At 40.4% G+C, this 16,115-nt stretch overlaps 1 protein-coding gene across 2 annotated transcripts in view; it reads left to right on the top strand.

Moving 5' to 3' along the window:
- SLC23A2 (solute carrier family 23 member 2) overlaps positions 1–16,115 on the top strand; it is a 109,430-nt gene that overhangs the window by 61,989 nt on the left and 31,326 nt on the right. For both annotated transcript variants that reach the window (XM_074940224.1, XM_074940223.1), the window contains exons 5-6: positions 8,099–8,215; positions 11,167–11,324. In XM_074940224.1, the coding sequence (XP_074796325.1) occupies positions 8,099–8,215; positions 11,167–11,324 (275 nt within the window). The remainder of the gene's footprint in view (positions 1–8,098; positions 8,216–11,166; positions 11,325–16,115) is intronic.

Below are 16,115 nucleotides of genomic sequence, written 5' to 3'. Positions count from 1 at the left end.
GGCAGAATATGCAAGAATGTAAAAGAATCTTAGCTTTTCTGGTGTGTAGGCAGTAAGATTCTTGTATATCGGTCTGCATGGGCAAAAACAAGGGTTTCAGCTGAGTTAGCTCTTTTGAGTTAGGCCTTATCTAAACAAGAATGTTGCCCCAGTTTAACTTAAATGTTAAACCAATTTAAGTTAAAACAGTGGAAACCCGTGTGGACACACTTCTGATTAAGAATAGTTTATTTTGGTTAGCTTTAACACCTTTCTAATCAACTTAAATTAAATTGAAATCAACTTGGTTTATCCAATTCACAGTGGCCACACATGGCCTTTGGTTCCAGTTTAACTAAGGGCCAAGTTGCATCTCTCAAGGGTGTGAAAAATCCACCCCCTGAGAGATGAAGCTATAAGAACCTTATCCCTGGTTCAGACAGTGCTAAATTGACGGAAGAATTCTTCTGTCAACCTCGCAACTGTCTCCCGTGGAAGGGGATTACCTATGCCACAGAGAAGTGGTGCAGCTGGGTTGCTCTAGTTTTTCCAGTGTAGGCAGACCCCAAAGCTGGTTAATATCCCACCTTTAATTGAAATGGGTGACGCTTTCTCATCGTGAGGAAGCCGTAGGTTAACTCAACTGAAAACCCCCCAGTGCTCACATAAGCATAGTTGAATGCCTTTAAGATTGTCAGCACAAGCGCGACACGGCCATCTCAAAGAATCTGAAAGGTGATAACTATACCTATGTGGGTATTGAGGCGGGATTTAAGTCAAATTAATCTGATTAGATTAGAAAGGCACATCTTTTTTTGCCGTGTAGACAGATCCTCTGACATACCTGCTGGTTCGCAAGAATGGCCCAGTCGGAGCAAGAAGAGGTGATGCCTTTGGAGTAGTCTAGTGTCACTTACATGCATCCGTTCTGGGTTATCAGTGTGTGTTGAGAGTTGGGGTTTCATCTGTTGTGTTAAACTGCTTTTAGATTTTTTTTTTTTTTTTTGTAACGGTGGGGACGGATTTTCTTTTTTCTTATTCTTTTTTTAAATGTAATGTGCTCTCATGCTATGTCAAATACATGGCATATGCCTGTCCATGTCATGCCCGAAACCTTTCAAAAACAGGCAGACGTGAACTGATAAGTGTTCATCATTTCTGCCTTCCAATAAGAAGGTGCACACCACACGATGCAATGCCCATGGGGTCATCACAGAAGAAGACAGTCAGCTGATCATCCTGGACACACCTGGCCTCATCAGCCCCATGAAAGCCAAAAGGCATAATCTGGAAAAATCCCTGATACATGATCCATGGGACAGCAAGAAACATGCAAACTTAGGTGGATCTGCTGAAGAGAGAGGCCCTTCTGCTGGACCTGGTCACTGAGCTCACAGAAGGAGTCGTAAATGGAAAGAAACAGAAAGTGTCTGTTTCTTCCTCCCTCAGAATTAGCTCTTTACCTTTTACAATGCAATTTTGTTTTATTGCTGATGGTTACCTTGAACTCGGGGCTGGGTAAGCTCTGCTAATTGCTCTGTTAGCTTGCCACTATTGTATTGCTAAAATCATGTAGAATTTGGGGCCTGGTTCAAGGTGGGGCTCTTTTTAATCAACTTCTTAAAAAAACTGACAAAATAGCCACTACTAGACACAGCACCTTTTTGGTGCAAGAAGTAAATTGTGGGGTGTGTTTTTTTTTTTTTTTTTTTTTTCCTCACACTTGACCTTTATAAGAGTTGCTTTGCTGTTGCAACTCCTTTTGATTTCTGCACCTCTCTGGATTGGGCCTATGAATTTTGAAGTCAGCTTCAAAGAGACGGTTCTGTGGCACTCCATGCACTGCTTTCGTCCAAGTCTTCGTGCACATTTTACTTATTCGCAGTCTTTGCAGATTTTCTAATCTGTCATCTTTATCGTCCGATTTTTCCTTTTGAGAAATCTGTATTTCTAATAGGGATGAAATAGAGCTTTCCTCTTTTGACTGGTGGAAAATATTTCATAAAAAGCCTTGAATCGGATAGCACAGGAAGCTGCTTGCTCTATTACAGTAAAAACATAATAGATTAGGTGGTGGCAAACATGAGCTATGTCCCTTTCCCTTCTTTAATGAGAAGGCCGACACAAAGCTATCTGTAGGCTGTTGTGTCTCATCCCTTGAAACTGGTTCACTGTTTATGGGGGAGATTTTCAAAGGCACAAAAGGGAGTTAGGAACCCAAGTCCCTGTGACTTTCAGTGAGAGTTGGGTGCATAACTGTCGTTTGTGCCTTTGAAAATCTCTCCTTAAACCTGGCTGCAGGGCTATCAGAAAGAATTAAGGATTTCTTAATCCTAGAGGGTGGAGTAGGGGAGGGCTTTAATCTATTCCATCAGCCTTATTCATGCTGGTAGATAGAACTATAAGTCAGTAGTCATTATGGGATTACTCTTCAGTCGTGTTGTATACCTGTTAAACAAGTGGGCTTTCTATATTGAAACAAACGTTGACTTTCACAGATTTCGTGAAACTAAATAATCTTGATTACTGTATTTCCCCTAGTACTGTTGGTGTTAAGCCATATAAGTGACATCTTTGTGATGAGTGTTAATACACCAAGGACTGGAGAGCTTCTTTAAGGAAAACCTTACTTGGGGCTTGAACCCCAAATGCCATTAGACCTTTGACTGTGAGAAGCTGGGACTGGATGATGGGGGATAGATGGCTCGATAATTGCCATGTTCTGATCATTCTCTCTGAAGCATCTGGTACAGGATATTGGCCTCATTGGACTATTGGTCTGAACCATTATGGCCTTTCTTATGTTCTTATAACTTTCCCTTTTGTAATCTAGACTCTGTAGCCTGAAATGTTTCAAGTGAAACTGTATGGAATAGTATCAGAAGAGTAGCTGTGTGTATCCACAAAAACAAAAAGGAGTCTGGTGGCACCTTACAGTGGAACAGATTTATTTGGGCATAAGCTTTGGTGGGTAAAAAACCACTTCTTCAGATGCATGGGATATGGAATATCCCATGCATCTGGAATATATGGAAAAGTTATTGTTCTGGTGACCAAATTACCAGAACTTTTAAAAATGACTGTTAAAAATATCTGACTTGAAGGTAGCTTTGGTTATAATTATATGTTTATATTAGGTTTTTATAGCGACCTTTAGAATCCAGTTCTGCTATTCATCTTTAAAATTTAGACTAAAAATAGGCAATGTTAAAACAGGCATCGGTGTCTTAATTCATTGTCAATGTGTTTTGCTTTGAAATGATCTAAAATCACACACTTTATGGAAAGGTGTTTGTTAAACCACAGGGACATAAATGAGATTTTGAGAAGAGCTGCGTAGATTCTTTTCTTTATTAATATTTAGTTAGTTCCTTAACTGTCTCAAAGTCTTTAGAAAATCTAAGAGGTTTTTGGCCATAACTTTGGAAGGCTAATAATATACCATACCAGCATAATTTTGGATTATATTGTGTTGAACAAGAAAATTAGATAAATATCTGAAACAAAGTCCACAATATATCGAATTGTCTAGATGCAGAAAACCTTTTATCCTAGAGTCCAACTGCGAACACTAAGCTTACTCAGAGAGGCATAAATCATGATTATTTCTGTTTCTAATGCCACCTTTGTCATATAATATTTTAGCTGGCAAAACTCCAGTTTTCATTACGGTACTGCAAAGATTAACTTTTTGGCAACTGGTGACTTGTACATTTTATCTGATGCTAGTATTGCACCCTGGGGATTGGGTCACATCAAAGCAAAGCCACCTTAATATGCAAAATTTATTATGGTAAAACCACCATAGTAGGTTAGTCTTCAGATTTGAAAGCATACATTTGCTGACTGATTTTTTGGCCTAAATGGTATTTCTGTCTGTTCTCCACTGATTTCTTGTTAACTCCTTAACTCCTCATCCAGTTCTAGGACAATTTAGCCATCTACATGCCAGTGTAACTCAGATTACATTACATGGAAGGAAAACATCCATTCATTGCTTCGACTCAGTTCTGGGTACTTCTTTTTGTGTGTCTCTCTCTTTTTTTTAAACTGTACGTGAACAGGATTGTAAATAGTGCACAATATAATTTTCCCTATATAGATAGTGAACTTCATCAGCTAAACCTGCTTGATTTAGGAACTTGTTAGAGGTGAAAGGAGAGGGCTTTATCCATTAGCCATCTAGTGTGGGAGATAATGGTTGACACTGTAATTTCCTTTATGTAAACATCTCTGTTCTGTTTATCAATCACCCCTAACAACAGTATCAGTATCAATTATGTTTCTTTTTTTGTTCTCTTCCTCATAAAATATCACTCATCAAAGACCACACAAGGCTTAAACCAAAAAGTTCAAAGTGAAGATGACTAAAATTTGTATACTCTGTGGCGAGTAAATATGCACGCTAACACGTATCCGTCTGTAGACTATGAATGCTAAATTATCTGACACCTGTTAGTCCCAATATTAGACCTGCTAGCCAGAATGAAAATAGCTGCACTGCCCTATGGCTCCAATTTAGAAAAATAAACACGTGTGCACTGCTTATTGCACAATTGATTTAATTGTAAAGTGTTGTCAGTTAGCTCATCATATAACACTTTAAAAAATGTCTCTTGCATTATGTCTCTTGCATTTTTGTCTTCTGGCTTCTCTCCGCCTCTTTATTTTTTTCCCTTTATTAGGTCACAGTGTAAGTCTGTCAATTTATTTTTGGTGCCGTTCTTTCCTTTTGCTTTGTTCCCTTACTCTGTGTGGTCTCTCTCTCTCTCTCTCTCTCTCTCTCTCTCTCTCTCTCTCTCTCTCTCTCTCTCTCTCTCTCTCTCTCTCTCTCTCTCTCTCTCTCTCTCTCTCAAAATATATATTTCTATATCGGTCCCACTTCCCTAGCCCCACTAAAAAACCTTTCAGTAACCTGTTTGTTTTCCAATCTATTCCATCACGCAAATCCACAAATTTGGTCACACACTCACTCCCATCAAATGCCTCATGTCACGTTCCAGGGTGCAGTCCAGACCAGTGAGGGGTTGTCACCGTTTGCCCTGCAACTTCGGGTGCCTCACAATGTTTTGATGATGAAGCCCCCAAACTGGGCTGCTCACAAACAGCCTTCTTGCATACAGGTCACACCCAAAGGGCTGGACAGTGCAGAACACAATATTTTGGAAAAATACAGACCTGGGAGTGTGGTGGGGTTATCCTGCAAGTATAGGATCTGAGGATGGTGGAAGCCAGAGTGTGGTTGTTGTGTAGCTGACAGACTACTGGGCTCAGAGTTGCTGGATGTGTGTTTGCATTTTTTCGATTTCTAAATGTATTTTCAGGTTTTTAATCTCTTTTGTTGTAGATGGGTGGGTTGTAAACTTGTGTCTGGGTGGGGAATGGCCAGGTAGGACAGTGGGCCAATAAATAACGCTTTTATCTCCAAGCTGTGACTACACTAAGCTTTCTTTGAAAATTTCCCGCCATCACTGTAGAACTGGTGCAATATCACCAGTCCTGTGAAGAACAGGGGGGAGTGTTTCAGGGTAGTAAGGTGCTAATGCAGCTGTGGACAGTTATTGGAAGCTCTTCAGCATAGCTGCAGACCAAGAGAAGAGGCCAATGCGGGGCAAGGACCAATGAAGGCACATCGGCATCCCCAAATTATGGCCTGGAGTTTGCGTGAAATCTGGTACCTAATGTTGAGGCATTCTGAACATGTGTGAAGGCCAAAATGTCACTTGAGCCCACTGTGTCATAGGCAACTTGTCAAGGTCAGGCCACTCAGTCTTTGGAAGGACTTGACCTTGGAAAGTGACCCATGACTTTGGTGTGTTGAGGTGTTCTGTTGGATAATGGGGCAAGTGAGAATTTTGCCTTCAGGAGTGTAGGGCAACTGTCCCTCCTGTTTAATTTGTGCTCCTAGATGGATAGCTTCACCAAAACAACTCCGGCATTGTTCACAAGGAAACGGTTTGTCTCTGTTGGTATTAGGCTTAGCTTGTATTGAACAGGGTGGCGGTGTTTCCCTCTTGACCCTTTTTAGTCAGTATGTTGATGACTTAGCCAAAAAATTAATTAAAATACAAAATCCCCTTTGATAAACAATCCTCAGCAAGTACATATGCTAATCTCAGAGCAAAAGGAAGGATGAAGAGAAATGTATGCAGGCACAGAAACACTCTTAAGAAGTTGAACAGAGCTTTATTGCAACGAGACTGAAACCATCACAGAAATTTCTCTTGAAGTATACTTAAATTCCCAGGAGAGGGCTCTTCTTTTCTGACAGACTGTCAGTCTCGATTTTGTCCTTTGCCCTCTTTAGATTGGGCTCTTATGGATGTCCAGCTGTGTAACCTAATGAAGAGGAAAAGTCCCCATGTCACATAAAGGTGCCATCGGGTCTCCCCACATTTTCACTAACCTCTGCATCTCCTTCTCTCCCCCCCCCCCCCCCCCCCCTGGGGCAAGCTTTCCTTTCCCTACTGATGCTCTTCACTCAGCTTCGTCTTCACTGATGCAAAGCAAAACATGCTGTAGTTATCTTGCTGTATAATCCTGAGTGAAGACAGAGGCACTTAGTGTCTACCATGAGAGTGGCTAGGTGAGGTCAGTGCTATGTACCTCCTCCCCCTGGTTAACCTCACCTAATTTACCTCTCATAAAAATAAATTGCTTTTTCTCCACTCTGTTTTTAGCTATCCTTTGGTTAAAGCATACCCTTAGTGCTGCCGCTGGTCTGGCAGACGGGAGCCACGTTGAACAGCTTCCCCTCAGTGATCATTTAGGAGCTATTCCTCCCATTTCAACCATTCCTTCAACCAAACACGGAACTTAACATTTTGAGTAAGCTTCTAGGATACGAATATCGCTGTACTCCGCACAGAAAAATCTCAATGTCCTCATTCTTCCTCAGCCCCCTGTGTAACTTATCTGAGTATGGATGTGTAGCCCAGGCAGTTGTATTTGTTTTGCTAACAAAATCAGTGCTGTGTGAAAAGGAAATGTCATGGGTCAGTTGATTTCCATGACGCTTTGGACAATAAACTAAATTTGGGTCATGTAGGAATTCTACTTGGATTTATCTCAATAAAGGGAAGGGGAGTCTGGTAAAGTTATCAGTTTTGCGGTAAGGCTTCTTCATGTGAATTTGTTCAGTGTGGATTAGGCCAGAACAGTAGTTACATAAGTTATGATTCAGGGTTTAAAATGATAAAATCAAATCCTCCCTCCTGCTCAAATGTTCTTGGCACTAAAAGACATGTAGGTATTTTGATCTCAGAGTTTTAATTCCCCAGTTTTGAAATGAAGCCATTAAAATTGTATTTAAAATACTTTGCTGTAGAAAATAGGATAATGATTCTGAAATTATTGCAGACTATCTAAGGAGGCTGGAAGGTACTACCCTACATGTAGCTGCCTTTCCAGTTATTTGCATGCTCTCTCCTAATTAGGATGTATTAATGTGTATAGGCCAAATTCAGATCTTGTTTACACTTGGTAAATCCACAGTAACTCAGTTTGTCTGTATTAAAGATGCTCTGGATTTACCTAATGTAGCCACATCAGCATTTTTTCCTACATGCTTCAGTGTGCAGCAGCAACCCCATAGGGCTTGCTATGTTGCTAAAAATGATTGCGCATGACTAAAATAAGTAAGAGGCCATCTTAGAATGAAATCACAATAGTTGAAACGTTGTTGCCCTCAGTTTAGATCTCTGATGCAAGGATAGCCATTTTACTTTTGAAATATCCATTGTAGAATGTTCTGCTCCTTAACTCTTTTTTTCTCATTCTCCTTCTTTGTGTAAACCAATCAGTCATGATAATCCCCGTTTAGTTTGGCATAATCTGCTGCCAAAGTGGTTATATCACAAATGGAGGATTATGCTTTGTTTGTGTGAATAGGCAGGGGATGGGTTATGAAAGAGAATCTTTTTATGCATGCTCAGTAGTTAGAGTTGGGGATAGCGGTTGATCATCTCAAAGGTTAAAGCTTTAATATGCACCGATGTTGCTTTGGAATAATAGAACCCCGTCCTCTCTTCAAGAGTCCCTTAGAAGTCTAACATTCCAAATTCAGTTATTCTTCCGTAACATTAAACTGCTGTTGACTTTTCCTCTTTTAATTTAACAGAGTTCTCTGGCAGAGACACTGGACAGCAGTGGAAGTTTAGATGCGCAGAGAGCTGACATGATTTACACAATTGAGGATGTTCCTCCCTGGTACCTCTGCATATTCTTGGGGTTACAGGTACATTTCAAAACGCATATTTCTGAAGAAATCCATTTTTTTGTTTATAATCTTTAAAAATGCTGACCATTTTCTTATATAGTACATAATGGTACGTGATACAGATATTCAGCAATGTTAGTGACTTGCCTTCTGCTTTGAGTCCATTTGATTACTTATTGAAGTCGTTTGGGAGGCTGGAAGCCCACTCTGGCAACAGAGTTATGTGTATTGTGAATGAAGCAGAACGGATGGAAAGTACTACTGGGGAGGAGTTTTAAAACAGCTGGAAGCTTATAAAAGTCTTATCTATTTGTTATGCTTCCCTACTTTCATATCTGTACTAATTTTCTTCTCCAGCATTTCTAGGGTTTTTTTTTTTTTTTTTTTGCAAAAAAACCTATCGTGGCAAGATAGCCTTCCTGCAAAATGTCTCCTTCCCTTCACCACCACCTCACGAGAATTCACCCATGGACAATGAGCTATAATGTTGCTTGCTAGCTGTTGCATTTCAGGAATTACTGGAGACTTGCTTCACAAATAACCGTTTGGGCTGCTGCCTAACAAAGTGTTCTTTAATTCAACTAAAAATTAAAATTCAGTAACAACTTGTCACTCATGAATTCATGTGGGGATAATACAGAGGGATGGAAGATGGGAGAGATGCTGTGTTAATGTTCAGATCTTTCTCGGAGGTTCTGCTTTTAGGAGAGTTAGTTCTGGGAATGACTAGCACCAAGATGGCAGCATCCACTGTCTGGAAAGCTGGTTAATTATGAAAAAACCACCACCCCCTGCCTGCTGAGTTTCCTGTACTTTTCAGGCATTTGTACTTTGTGTTAGTTAGAGAGTTAGACTGTCTACACGAGGAGTGCTTCACTGGTATAGGAATATCAGTGTACTGTACCGGCAAAGTGCTTCGAGTGTGGGCACAACTAGACCGGCAAGGCTGTGCTTTGTACTGGTATAATAACCCCACCCCCGGCCAACGAAACAACCTCGAGTGGTAAAAGCACAGTTTTGCTGATATAGCTCTGTCTAAACTACAGACTTCTGCCCGAACAGCTTTGTTGGTCATGCATCTCACTCTGCGTCCTTGACCAATGCCAGCAGAAGTCTGTCGTGTAGATGTGGCCATAGTAGAACTTAACAGACAGCCAAGACAGCTGGATTCTAGTCGCTGTTTTTCTGTGAATGTGGGCAAGTCCGTTCATCTCTCTCCCCCTCTCTAAAAAGGGGAATAAAATTACCCCAAAGGAGTGTTGAGACTTCATTAGTATTTGTAAAAATACTTGGAGATCCTCAAATGACAACTCAGAAATCCAAAGTGGCTTATTTTTCTGCCTGCACTGATTGATCAGCCAGCACTGCAGGAATTTTCTTTTTCTTATGTAGTTGAACATACAGCTTTTTAATAATTTTTTTAAATCTACTTGGATTGGAGCAGAATAAATCCATGATTGGCTCGTCTCTAACATTCCAGAATTTATCCCCTATATAGTTTTCATACTGAAGTACTATTTAAATTCATGTCTAATCAGACAGTCTGTCATGTGATCCTCACATGAATTAATTTGGTGGATAGGAGAAATGCGGTGGACATAATATACCTGGACTTCAGCAAGGCTTTTGACACAGTCCCACAGGACATTCTGATAAGTCTGCTGGAGAAATGCTGCATCAGCAGAACGACCATTCAGTGGATATACAATTGGTTAAACAACCGCAAACTAAGAGTAACTATTAATGGAATGATGGCGGATTAGAGGGAGGTCTCAAGTGGGGTTCCACAGGGATCTGTTCTGGGTCTAGTGATGTTGAACATCTTTATTAATGACCTGGATGTAGGAATAGAGAGCATAATGATCAGATTTGCAGATAACACACAGCTGGGGGAGAGGAGGGGGAGAATAGCTGTTTGCAAATACTCAAAAGCACAGCTGTCAACTTTCACATGGTAAATACGCACCCCGACTTCCATAATAAGCCAAAAATCAAGCTAATCCCGTTTCAAAACAAGGCCCAAACCAGCCAATCCCTAAGAATCCCAACACACTATCTGACAAGATCCCCCGGCGTGCAGTCTGGGACTTTGGTGGACCTGCTGTGCACCCCGACTCTTTCCCTCCTTGCCCCTACTTGCCGGAAGCTGATAAAAAAAAAAAAAAAAAAGAAGCAACAAGCTGCTACAAGCCAAACAAGCAAAAAGCTACAAACCAAAAACTAGCCAAAAAGCAACTCACAAGCCAATTAAGCCCAAAACAAGCCCCATTTCTGCTTTTTTTCCGCAGGTTTGGCATGTCTGCTTAAAAGGCTGCCATAAAAAAGAAAAGAATTGTTCTGTTTTGCCACACAGTTCAGGACAAGAGGCAACGGGTTCAAACTACAGCATAGCAGATTTAGATTAAATCACAAGAAAAACTTCCTAACTGTAAGAATCGTAGGACAATGGAACAGACTGCCTCCGGAGATTGTGGAAACTTATTCACTGGAGGCTTTCAGAAGAAGGCTGGATAGCCATCCGTCTTGGATGGTGTAGACACAACAAATCCTGCATCTTGGCAGGGGTTTAGACTAGATGACTCTTGTGGTCCCTTCAAACCCTGTGATTTTGTGTGTTTCAAAATGGAGGGAGCTGTCTTTCTGCTTCTGTAAGTTGGAAGCTGCTTCAGCCTGGTTACCTAGATACCTACTCATCAAGAATAAGAACAGGAACCACTGAGCTATGTAAATAGCCTAATTTATCATCTATAAGTAGAAGTCATTAGTAGTTGGCTAAAAGTAGCTAAACATGGAAAGTAAAAAACACTAGGAATTAAAATATTCGGAATCAGAATTGAGAAAACAATGAGAGTTGGTGGTTAATTTAAAACAATAAATAAACTGAGTGCAGAGGAAAAATAGTGCATCTTGGAGCTTCTTGTACGTGTGATTAGCAGTGTTAACACGCTGTTCATTCTTTGTGTTCGCAGCACTACCTGACATGTTTTAGTGGAACTATAGCTGTACCTTTTTTGCTAGCTGACGCCATGTGTGTTGGATTTGACCAGTGGGCAACCAGCCAACTGATTGGGACCATTTTCTTCTGTGTGGGAATCACTACCTTGTTACAGACCACTTTTGGATGCAGGTGAGATCCAAACTCCTACGTCATTCTTTATTGTTGAGATGCTGATGGTGGGGTACACATCTTTTTAATTGTACAGGATACAGTGTGTGATCCAAGAAGTGCATAGGATATTTCAGAAGGATGAATGTGAAATACAGAATAACAGTTCAAACTCACGCTTGCTCGGCAATAGGGTTGTCCCTTCCTAATTTTGTTAAGGCTTCAGTGTACACTTACTGTACTCACGTATTACTGTGACTGGAGGGGTTCTCCTGTCGCTGTAGTAAATCCACCTCCCCAAGAGGCCAAAGCTAGTGTGATGGGTTGGATCACAGAAACCCCCTTGGGACTGCTAACTGATGTGCTGTGACTACCCCGAGCCCATTTTCCCTCTGGAAGCTTGGGACTTCAGAGCCTTGCCTGTTTGAGCTAGACACGCTAGCTTGCTACAAACCCAGACCCAGGTCTGAACCACGTCCCCCAACAGCTGCAGGCTTAACTGCAAACAGCTTAAGAAGTGTTCCTGTCTCCAACACTCAGATGCCCAGCTCCCAATGGGGTCCAAACCCCAAATAAATCCGTTTTACCCTGTGTAAAGCTTTTACAAGGTAAATGCATAAAATTGTTCGCCCTCTATAACACTGAGAGAGAGAGATGCACAGCTGTTTGCCCCCCCCCCCAGGCATTAATACATACTCTGAGTTAGAATCACTTTTTACTTATTAATTATTAAATACAAAAAGTAGGATTTAAGTGGTTCCAAGTAATAACAGACAGAACAAAGTGAATTACCAAGCAAAATGAAATAAAATAAAACACGCAAGTCTAAGTCTAGTACAGTAAGAAAACTGAGTACAGATAAAATCTCACCGTCAGATGTTTCAAAAAGCTTCTGTCACAGACTGGACGCCTTCCTAGTCTGGGCACAATCCTTTCTCCTGGTACAAAGCCCTTGTTCCAGCTCAGGTGGTAGCTAGGGGATTTCTCATGATTGCTGCCCCCTTTGTTCTGTTCCACTCCCTTATATATCTTTTGTACCAGGCGGGAATCCTTTGTCCCTCTCTGGGTTCCCACTCCTAGTTCTCAATGGAAAAGCACCAGGTTAAAGATGGATTTCAGTTCAGGTGACATGATCACATGTCACTGTAAAACTCCAAGCCCTCATTCCTCCCAGTCTGACACACAGGAAGGCCTGCAAGCGAACAGAGCTATCCACAATTAATTGTCCTGGTTGATGGGAGCCATTAAGATTCCAAACCACCATTAATGGCCCACATTTTGCATAACTACAAAGTTATATTTCATATTTCTAGTTTCAGATACAAGAGGGATACATTTATACAAATAGGATGACCACACTCACTAGATTATAAGCTTTGTAATGATACCTTACAAGAGACCTTTTGCATGAAGCATATTCCAGTTACATGATATTCACTCATTAGCATACTTTGATAAAATCATATTGAGTGCGACGTCACAGCGAGATCAATGGAAAAACTATTCCATCGATGTAGCACTGTAATAAACTTGCCTGAGGGTTAAGTCATTTTGCTACGTCACTCAGAGATGTGGATTTTTTGCACCCTTGAGCAATATAGCTGGGTTGATCTAATTTTCTGATGTAGACCAGCACTACATTTTGGATAACTGGGAAGCTGTTTTGAATGAAAGAAGGCATGACCAGAATAAAAAGAGTAGAGGAGTGGGGAAATAGTGAGGAGAAACAAGATGATTGAACACTGGAAAAAAAGATTTCGCCTACTTTAAAGAGTGACTGCTTAGAATACTGTCCTTGTACTAACTTCCAAAAGGTAACCAGCTGAAGTTTTGGTGTATGGACAAAGTAACATCTACTGTTCCTTCTGTCATATTGTGCTGTGACAGTTTCCGCAAGGTGATTGTCAAAGTATGTTGAAATACTAGGATCTCTGGAGCCATATACTTGAAGAAGCTAATGTACGACTCTGATGCTTCAGGTTGCAGGTGTATTTCAGTGAAAGCAAGTGACCTGTGTAGTTAATCATGCTTACAGCTGAGGATAAAATGCTCATCTAGAAGAGTGTCTCTGTTCTGTCGAAACCCTTGCACTTCGGAATCACTTTTACATAATTAAGGTAGATCATATAATAGACCTTAAGAAAAAGGAAGGGCAGCTTCTTATCCCTGACCTTACTGTCTCTGCCAATAACATACCCTTTGCATATGTTTCCTTGTAAAGTCCTTCTGTGGGAATGGGTGGGAAATAAAGGTCTTCGCTCTTAACTGCACAGAGGTGCCAGTATCACTTTACCACAAGCTGTCAAGGAACATAAGTGTTTGCTTGGGGTTCCTGTGAGTATCTTTTACTCCACTGTTTCTGGAAGTGCTATTTTAATACGGTGACATATCTGAGACTAGTCTAAATACTGCCAGATTTTTAAAATAATACGTTATTGCCAAAACTGAGTATGTTCTAACAACAGTGAAGTTAAAATAAAAATAAAAAAGCACTTGGAATACTGCAGAGAGAGTTTAAGTAAACATTTACTTAAACCCTTGTTCGTGCATTATTTGAGTCAAGGGATGGATAAAACCCACAAGGTTGTTTCTGCATCTTGAATAGAATCAAGAAAGAAAAATAAGACCGGAAGAAAGATACTCATTGTATTAGCATGTCCAAGCACTATTGTTCAAGTGTCACTTAATTCATCATAAAAATGATATAAGATGAAGTCTTAGACTTTCAGTGAAAAATGGACAGCGTAGTTTAAATTAAAAACACTTACCCAAGAAACAGACTCTTCGGGTGGAGGAGATCACTCGGTAGGGAGAAAAGGGCAAACCCGTTAAACAAATCATTTAGGATTGTTAATGCAGGTCAGCCAAAGGGAAAAAATCCAAAACCTCTTCAGGCAATTCAGGCATCCTGAGTCAAAGTCCTTGTGTTCGTTTTGTTTTCAATAGCCTGGAGAAAGTACTCAGCTGATCTGCCCTCTCACCTTCCTTCTACCTCTTCAGAAAAGGTTCTTTGTCCTTTTCTTACCCTCAGCTTTTCTAAGAATTGTAAAGCTGCTTTGATATTTCTTTCATCAAATGACAGGTTTCAGAGTAGCAGCCGTGTTAGTCTGTATTCGCAAAAAGAAAAGGAGTACTTGTGGCACCTTAGAGACTAACCAATTTATTTGAGCATGAGCTTTCGTGAGCTACAGCTCACTTCATCGGATGCATACTGTGGAAGCTGCAGAAATGCTTACTTCAGAAATAGGAAGGGATATTTTGTCTAGGTGAAATTGTCAGAAAGAAGAAAAAAGAATTTGCTTTTTCCTAAGACCATGTTTTCCTTGAGACAAAATTCTCTGACCCTCACATGTATGAGACAAAAAGAAAAGGAGGACTTGTGGCACCTTAGAGACTAACCAATTTATTTGAGCATAAGCTTTCGTGAGCTACAGCTCACTTCATCGGATGCTCACATCGATGAAGTGAGCTGTAGCTCACGAAAGCTTATGCTCAAATAAATTGGTTAGTCTCTAAGGTGCCACAAGTCCTCCTTTTCTTTTTGCGAATACAGACTAACACAGCTGTTACTCTGAAACCTGTCATGTATGAGACAGTTTTCTTTCCTATTCGGTTTGTTCCTTCCTGTTAACTTCAAATGAGGATAAAGAGAGTTAGCTCAAACACACTTATTTCTAGATTTTAGCTAAACATTTATAAAAGGGGGGGGGGGGGAGAGGGTAGCAGAGAAGAATGGGCCAGGCCCCTCATTGTCTTCAAGATAATCACATTTAAATTGAGCAGCTCTATCTGATTATGTTGCTGCTTGCTTCAAATGCTTTTACCTTTAACACATTACTTTTTACCTCCTTATCTTGCATCTTATACTGGCCTTCGCGTATAGGGTCAAGGGATAGTCACGGAAATCGGAAGATATGGTCAGTTTAAGTCTTTTTTTAGATGAAAAAGTCATCTTCATTTTTTTAGACCACTGAAGACTTACTCCATCATGTCTCAGGCCTATTCCACTAACTTTGTTTTTGGAGAATTAGCGGCTGAACATTTTGTAACTGTTAGCATGTGATATTGTTTGCTTGGGACCTGCAGACATGAACTACACTTGAAATGAGATTCTTACAAGGTTTATTGGCAAGCCTGTGAACTGAGAAATGTTTAAACAAATAAAGCCATTACGGTTTCAGAAAGGTCAATTTTCACTAGTTAAAAGCCCTTAGAGATGGACGTAGCCAGTTATCTGGAGCCATTGTAGTTCGTCTGGTATCCATACTAATTTTAGGAATTCAGGCTATTTACCAAAGCATAGCTCTTTGCCAGCCTTTTGGATTAATGCAAAGGAACTATTATGATCTGAGAGATAAATATGGACCTTGAGCTATATTTTAGGTTTGGTGAATTGTGTGTCTGTAGTATCTAAGCATTGTTACATATATGCAATGTATTTATGTTAGCTAGAATGTTTCAAAAACAACATTTTAATTACTCAGAAGCTGTCTTCAATAGTGCGAGTGTCAAAACCTCAACCACTAGGAAATTCAGAGTTGCCCTGAAAAAGAAAAGGAGTACTTGTGGCACCTTAGAGACTAACCAATTTATTAGAGCATAAGCTTTCGTGAGCTACAGCTCAATTCATCGGATGCATTCAGTGGAAAATACAGTGGGGAGATTTATATACATAGAGAACATGAAACAATGGGTGTTACCATACACACTTGCCCTTGAAATTGCATCCTGACCATGTGTTTATATGGGCTTGGGTAATGTATGCACTTTGTACATTTTGTGTGATCTTAGGCATGTGATGTATTACTGTTT

The sequence above is a fragment of the Natator depressus genome, chromosome 26 (genome assembly GCF_965152275.1).
Source record: "Natator depressus isolate rNatDep1 chromosome 26, rNatDep2.hap1, whole genome shotgun sequence".
Classification (NCBI taxonomy): domain Eukaryota; kingdom Metazoa; phylum Chordata; order Testudines; family Cheloniidae; genus Natator; species Natator depressus.
Note: the sequence above shows the minus strand (reverse complement) of the source record. Positions and strands in the feature narration are given on the sequence as shown.